The sequence below is a fragment of the Limulus polyphemus genome, unplaced genomic scaffold (assembly GCF_000517525.1).
Source record: "Limulus polyphemus unplaced genomic scaffold, Limulus_polyphemus-2.1.2 Scaffold1070, whole genome shotgun sequence".
Taxonomy (NCBI): Eukaryota; Metazoa; Arthropoda; class Merostomata; order Xiphosura; family Limulidae; genus Limulus; species Limulus polyphemus.
Genome location: NW_013666680.1, coordinates 202,610 through 209,334, shown reverse-complemented (window position 1 = coordinate 209,334; position 6,725 = coordinate 202,610). Strand labels below are relative to the sequence as shown.

The 6,725-nt window shown below is 32.2% G+C and overlaps 1 protein-coding gene across 1 annotated transcript in view; it reads left to right on the top strand.

The window, feature by feature from the left end:
• The window catches only part of LOC106461979 (armadillo repeat-containing protein 5-like), a 31,257-nt gene that overhangs the window by 12,336 nt on the left and 12,196 nt on the right, over positions 1-6,725 (top strand). The window contains exons 2-4 of the mRNA XM_022389097.1: positions 1,108-1,294; positions 2,296-2,458; positions 3,826-4,015. Of these exons, the coding sequence (XP_022244805.1) occupies positions 1,108-1,294; positions 2,296-2,458; positions 3,826-4,015 (540 nt within the window). The remainder of the gene's footprint in view (positions 1-1,107; positions 1,295-2,295; positions 2,459-3,825; positions 4,016-6,725) is intronic.

Sequence of the window (6,725 nt, the reverse complement as noted above, 5' to 3'; positions counted from 1 at the left end):
GTTAACATTCGCTTACTAATTTAAAAGTTATAGCATATAAACTATAACAAGTACAAAATGGTTATGAGGTTGGTTCCAGAGACCAAGCCCGTGCTGAAAGAGTTAATATGGAGTTTGAATTGTTATCAGTGTCCACAGCTCACAGGCAGTTGCTTCTCATAAATAATGTTCCTGTACTGATAAAAGCATTTTTATTGATAGTTACACATAAATCATTCTGTTTTTCATTTAAAATTTTGATGATATGCATATGAATGTGAAGGGCTACTTTTGATTTGGTTTTGATGTTCTGATAGGTAAGGGCTAGCTTGAATAATCTCAGACAAGAGATTTTTAACACATAGGTCAAACTTGTTACAGTCCTCATCAGTTGCTTACTCAGAGTCTTCAAATATTTTATGATAAATTTTACCAGGGACAGAAACTTTTTCCTATTTCAAGTTTTTCCAGGTTCTTTTTAAACAACTTTATCCTCAACAATAAAATTAGCAGAAATTTTGTTACCAACCTAAAAAATTTTATAGGTTAAGAATCTCATCTTTTATCTTCAGTTGTAAAATCTGGAAAAAAATACTTTTTATCTCTTTACCATGAGCTTTTTTTCAGTGAACTGTGATTTCTCTGATTTCAAAGGAATATCACGAAAAAGAAAATTACATCCATATCATGAAGTAGCCAATAGATAGTATTTTAAACAATAATAATGAAAAATGAAATTATAACATCCTAAAATTGACTGGAATGCTTATCCACAACACTAACTTGCAATTTTTAATACATATAAAACAGAAGTATTTTATAGTATAACTAATTGGTTCTTTAACCATCAAAGTATAAATTGTCTCTCATGTAAAAGTGTTTAAACAATTAAAGCATGAATTTTGTAATTAAGTCTTTTATTATTTGTGTAAGTGAGCTAGATCACTGTTTTATTTTAGTGTGAAAAAAATAAATGTGATGACATGATTAAAGCAGTCTGTAGGGAATTAGAAAATTGAATGAGGATTTCTGAGATTTACTGCATAATAAGATTATTTCTAGACCTTGTATTAAAAATCACCAGTCAAATGAATTTACTCTACACTTTTTTGTACCTTTTTCTTTCAGCGCTGGTGTTTCGGTGTCTTGCTTCTGAAAGCATTCAGAATAGAGCTTGTAGGGCTTTAGCAAATATAGCTCTCAGCCCACAAGGTTGTAATGCTGTTCATGAACAGAAGGTTCTTCCTTTAGTGGTAAAACTTTTGACTTCAACCAAAAATCCGGGATGTCAACAGACAGCACTGAGAACTCTAAGGTAATTTCAGAAATGAATCATAGAAATGCTTGGGTTGTTATGTTTATTACCGTAATTTATATCAACATTATTGTACTTAAGTAATGCACTAGAGTATAATTCTTTGTTAATTAAAAAATTAAAAGTTGAAGGCTTTTAAATTTCGTTATCCTCCAGAAAACTTAATTTGATAACAAAAACCTGCTTGGTTAGATTAGATTGTAATTTTTTTTTAAACACATTTTCAAACAACCAATAGGGAGGGAAGTCTTTGAAAGTTACAAGGCTGTAACAATAAATATTGTGGTACTTAATAAGTGCTAAGTAGTTTGGTAGAGGCTATAGATTTCTAAGCACAGTTTATATTCCCCTATGATTTGAGTAGTCTGTTCATTTATGTCTTTGTGTCAAGTGGTTATCTTGTAGCATACGTGATATCTTGCAGTTTGGTAAGCTAGCTTGATGTTGAAGAATGTTCATATGTTGTGAAGAGTTGTTCATCTTGCCACATGCCTGCTAACAACAGTCACAAATCCAAGCTTGCAATTTGTTATTTGGAGAGGTAGTTCAATGATAGTATTTAGATATGGAGCATACCATTTTTTTTTCTTTGTGACTCATAATCTGCATTATTGCTTCATATAAGTATTCTTGAATAGTGTGTAGACTACAAAAAAAAAGTAAAAGACCGGTAAAGAAAGCAAACTGCAATGTAGTCATGTAAGTAATTAATGAATTTCAGAAATGCAGTGTTATTAACATTTTGCTTGAAAAATGGCAATTCTTTTATTTTGTTATTATACAATTTTCTCTGTATAGATAAGATATTTACTGAAACATTGTGGGTACTCAACTATAATTAATAAACTGTAGAAGTGCATAGTGATATTGAACAACATTTTACTTTAAAAATTGTAAGATTTTGTTAAATCCTGCTTTAGTTTTCTGTTTGTACATAAGATACATAGCATTGCTTAATTCATTAATATGCCTTTTTATTTTTTAACTTGTCTATTACCAAGAATATTAGGTAACACAGTTGAGCATAGACAAGAAATAATCTGTCAAGAAGGTGTACTCCTTGCAGCTGACCTACTGTCATCAGAAAACAAAGATGTGGTTATTGCCAGTGTCAAGACCTTATCTTCTTTAACTAAGCAGTGCAGTGTAGAATGTGCTCAACAGGTTAGAGTAGTTGAAAATTAATAGCCATTAAGGTTACATGCAGTATAAACCTATATATGTATGTATTTATAGTTCTAGTTCATTTAAAATTTAGAATTTCACATTTTTAGTATACAGGATAGATAAGGGTTGTTTTTTAAAAACAAAATTGATTTTGTAGATGCTGCGTTTCAATCTACAGTAATCACTTGGAAGGAGAACTAACTAAAAGATTGTAAATTGTAAACAAATATAAATGTATGTTGTAAACTCTACTAGTAAATACATCAATTTATTAAAATTCTGGGAGGTTTCCCTTATTCTTGATGATGTCAGTTTGTGGTGGCAATACATAGGACAAATTTATTACATATACAAATTTATATTTATTATACTTTGTGTAATCATAAACCATAAATATAACTTGTGTAATTTGATTGAAAATGACCAAAACCTGTGCTTCATTTATGATTAACTCTAACATTGTGTATTGTTTTTTTCTGACTTTAAGAATCAAAGCCTGAATAAGATTACTAAATATTTATCTTAGACCTAAAAACAACAATATTATTTCATGAAATCTTCCTAGTGATGATTTAATGAAATGTCTGTTTACATAAAAAGAACTTTTCTATCTAATTATTTGTTTAGCTGTGATTATTTGACAGTATCACAGCACTCATTGGTGACATTAATGTATCTGTAATCAACTAGCTTTTAAAAAGTCTTTAGACCAATTTATATCAGAATGTACAAAATTAGCAACTTAATTGTTTTTGAACATTGCAGGCAAAAACAGATAAAAAAAAAATGTCATAGCAGTTGTTCATATTATGTCAAAAACGACATGTCTATATAAAGTTAAAGAAAAGTTCCTTGTTGCCATCATAAGATGGCTTGTAAGCTAAAAGGTAAATGACATTTTTCTCTACACATGTGTTTAGTACAAGCATTAACTCTTGTCTGTGCAGTATTAGCTTAATAAGAACATATGTTATTACGAAGGCTTATTGGTCAAAATGAAGAAGGTTAGATTGGTAAGATAACCAGAAATATACAATTTGTTTTTTAAGCGTAGCTGAATGTGGGCTGGCTTTTTAAATTTTTTAATGTTCATTGATAAATTAGTTTGAATAAGGTGACTATAAAAAATGGGTTAAAGCAAAAAAAAATCCTCTTAAAGTTTCAGGAATCTTGTACAAATTTACTAATGAAATTTTAAGATTCACAAGAATATTGGCTTGAGGATGTATCTGTTATTATAGGTTTTTTTATATTCATAAAGGTATCTTTGATATAATTTGTGATGCAATGCAATAGAATAAAACTTTGAATATATTACAAAGGCTGATGTATCAAACATAAAATATGGCTGTGTAATTTTTAAGATACAAGAAGGGCGATCTTTGCCAGTCCTTGTAGAGATGAGCACATCTACAGAAAAACCAATCCAAGAAGATGCTCTCATCATTTTAGTGAATTTAGCTGGACAGACAGCAATACGTCCAGAATTGGGGAATGCTGGTGCTATTCCTGTATTTGTAGAACAAATCAAGAGTTCAGAAAATGAGAGGCCAGGTAATGATTATCATTTAACCTTGGAAAGGTAATTATTTGGTGATTAGAAGTAACAAGTTATTAATGTTTTATTTATACGATAATTAAGTAGATGTAATGTCAACCTAGTGTTGGCAGCAGGTTAATGGTAAACATTATTAACTGTGAGAAGAAGAATATTAATGATGAGAATTGAAACAAATTAACATCTTGTATAAAAAAAAAATCTTCATTGTACTAATTATGGAATTTGCTTGATGTGAAGCAAATTAAGTCATTTCTGTGAATATTAAAATTCCAGTCAGAAAGAGTATATATGCAAAAGTAATGCATAATGGACAGGATCACACCAACATAGCTGTAACACTGGCACAGAATTATATCAATGCAACTATGACATTAATACAGAATTATAGGAGCATAGCTCACAATTACACGGGGTCATAGCAATGCTACTTTACCACTTAAATATAAACACAATAATATAGCTATAACATTAATACAAAATTATAACAATGTAACTTAGCTTCACAAGACCATAGTAAAGTAAATGTAATTATGGAAGTAACATAAGAACACAGTACGTTCACTTGGACAAAACCTGTATAAAAAAAAATGCTTCTATATTTTTGAAGGGTGTACAAATTGTTTCCAAGGGACAAATGTCCAAATTAAAGGGGCTTGTTTGTTATTTTAGCTACATGAACTGCAGCTAGCAATTGGTAAAAACAACATTATTGCTAATTGTCCATATTTAAGGTTGGCAAAACCCGTCGAGCATGTACGAATTATTACCAATGTGTATATTTAAAGTTAACTTCTTCATTCGTATTTGAAATTTTTGTTCCCCTCTGAGCTTTCCTCATCACCATTACTTATAGACCCTTTTAAACACCAATCTACAGGGAATCAGACCATTTAATTGTTCTGAAGAGGTTATAATTTTATCAAGTTGAGTTGTATAAAGTTATTAAATATGATGTAACAATAATAAAAACCGTATGTGAACCTTGATTAATGAATCTAACATGCATCATTTCCCTCGTTAATTATCATGACTAACAGCAGAAAAATATGTAAGATACTTTACGAGCTTACCACTCACCAGATAATGTTACACATGATACCATTACTATTGCCCAAATTAAATAGATTAGAGAAATGGGAAGTTTAAGTCTGGATTTAGTTCTTTTCATACAATAATATATTTAGGTAAGCTTAATATTTGCACAATACATCTGTGTAACCATAACATTCATTCAAAATCGTGGTAGTGATTGTTATTGTTGTTTAACAGTAGAATAACCTAGGGTTACAAACTGAGGGACTAAATATGAACAACAGCACAGAGATATCTTTGTGCATCCCTCTATCTGCACAATTTTCACTCACCATTACTTTTGAGGCTCCTGCCTAAAATCACCTGTTTCAATATGATATTGCTGTGCTGTAGCATGGGACAACCCTTCACCAATAGGAGTATGATACATCCTCCTAGCACAGCTGACTTCCCCTCTACTGATTGTGCTATCATCACTTCTTGATTTGGCACTTGCATGTGCAGACATGTAAATTTTTTTTTATGTCTGTGATTAATATTTCACTTTTTGACAACTATGTTTCTGTTGTCTTTGCTTTGTTTGTGGAAGACTGTTGATTATTATTTTTTTCCCTTCCTTTCCACATTATGAACTGACAAGTTCATATTACTGTTGAGGATCCACAAGTTTTTGATCCTGCTAGGCAGATTATTACTGTGGTGTTTGGCTTCTCTCTTTCTATTGAGGAGGTGTAGACTAGTGCATTGGGAATTGGAGTCTGTTTTCTGACCTGAGGACAGATATTCCTCTTCCTGGGAATCTCGTTCAAGAGTATGATTATAACAGCCTGTTTCTGCCACTTGCTTTTGCTGCACCTTCTCAATCCACTGCCATTGATCTACCTCATTCATCTTGGACATTGTGTTTCAGGTTTCTTAACTTTTATCACTTTCTCATGTATCCTATGATTTCTCTCCTTTCTTGCTCCATTTTGGACCTACTTCTGGTTATTTTGTTTTTCCCCCTTCCTCAGATATTCAAGTCCATGCAGATCAGTTTCTTTCCAACCTTCATGCTGGAGCCAGCATGCCTCATCCCCCCCCCTCTCATTTGCAGACACACATGCCTTTTCAGGACTCTCAGACTTCAGAATCTCTTATTCAGGTATGGGGATCAAATCCTTTCTCTTCTTATTGCCTTTCCTCTATCCAATTCTCTCGTCTTTGTCTCACCCTTACTTCTTTACTTCGTTATCTCTCATCTGTCCACCTGTTTTCTGAGGCTATCCACTATTCCCCTGAGAAATTTTGGGTGGATACTAGTTCTCTTTTCTACACTGGCACATTTATCTTCTTGAGCTTTGTTGTTGAGACCTATTGGGCAGGGATACTCTGCTATTTCAGGTACATTTGTCAACTTCCTATCTACATGATCTTATACTGGCTCCATTCCTTTGTCATTCTATTTTTGGAGGGGTCCCCGATTCATTGGAATCTCATGTTGAGGCCACACATTAACACTCCTACATTTCTTCTTTTGTTTCCCCTCTATTGAAATCCTCTCTTGCACCTGCAACTGTATCCCATCCACCTGCTTCCTCTCCTTTCCCTGTACTCTTTCTCATGTTTCTCTCACCATCATCTTCTTTGCCATCAAAATCAATAGTGACTATCTGTTAGGTTTAGGTTTTG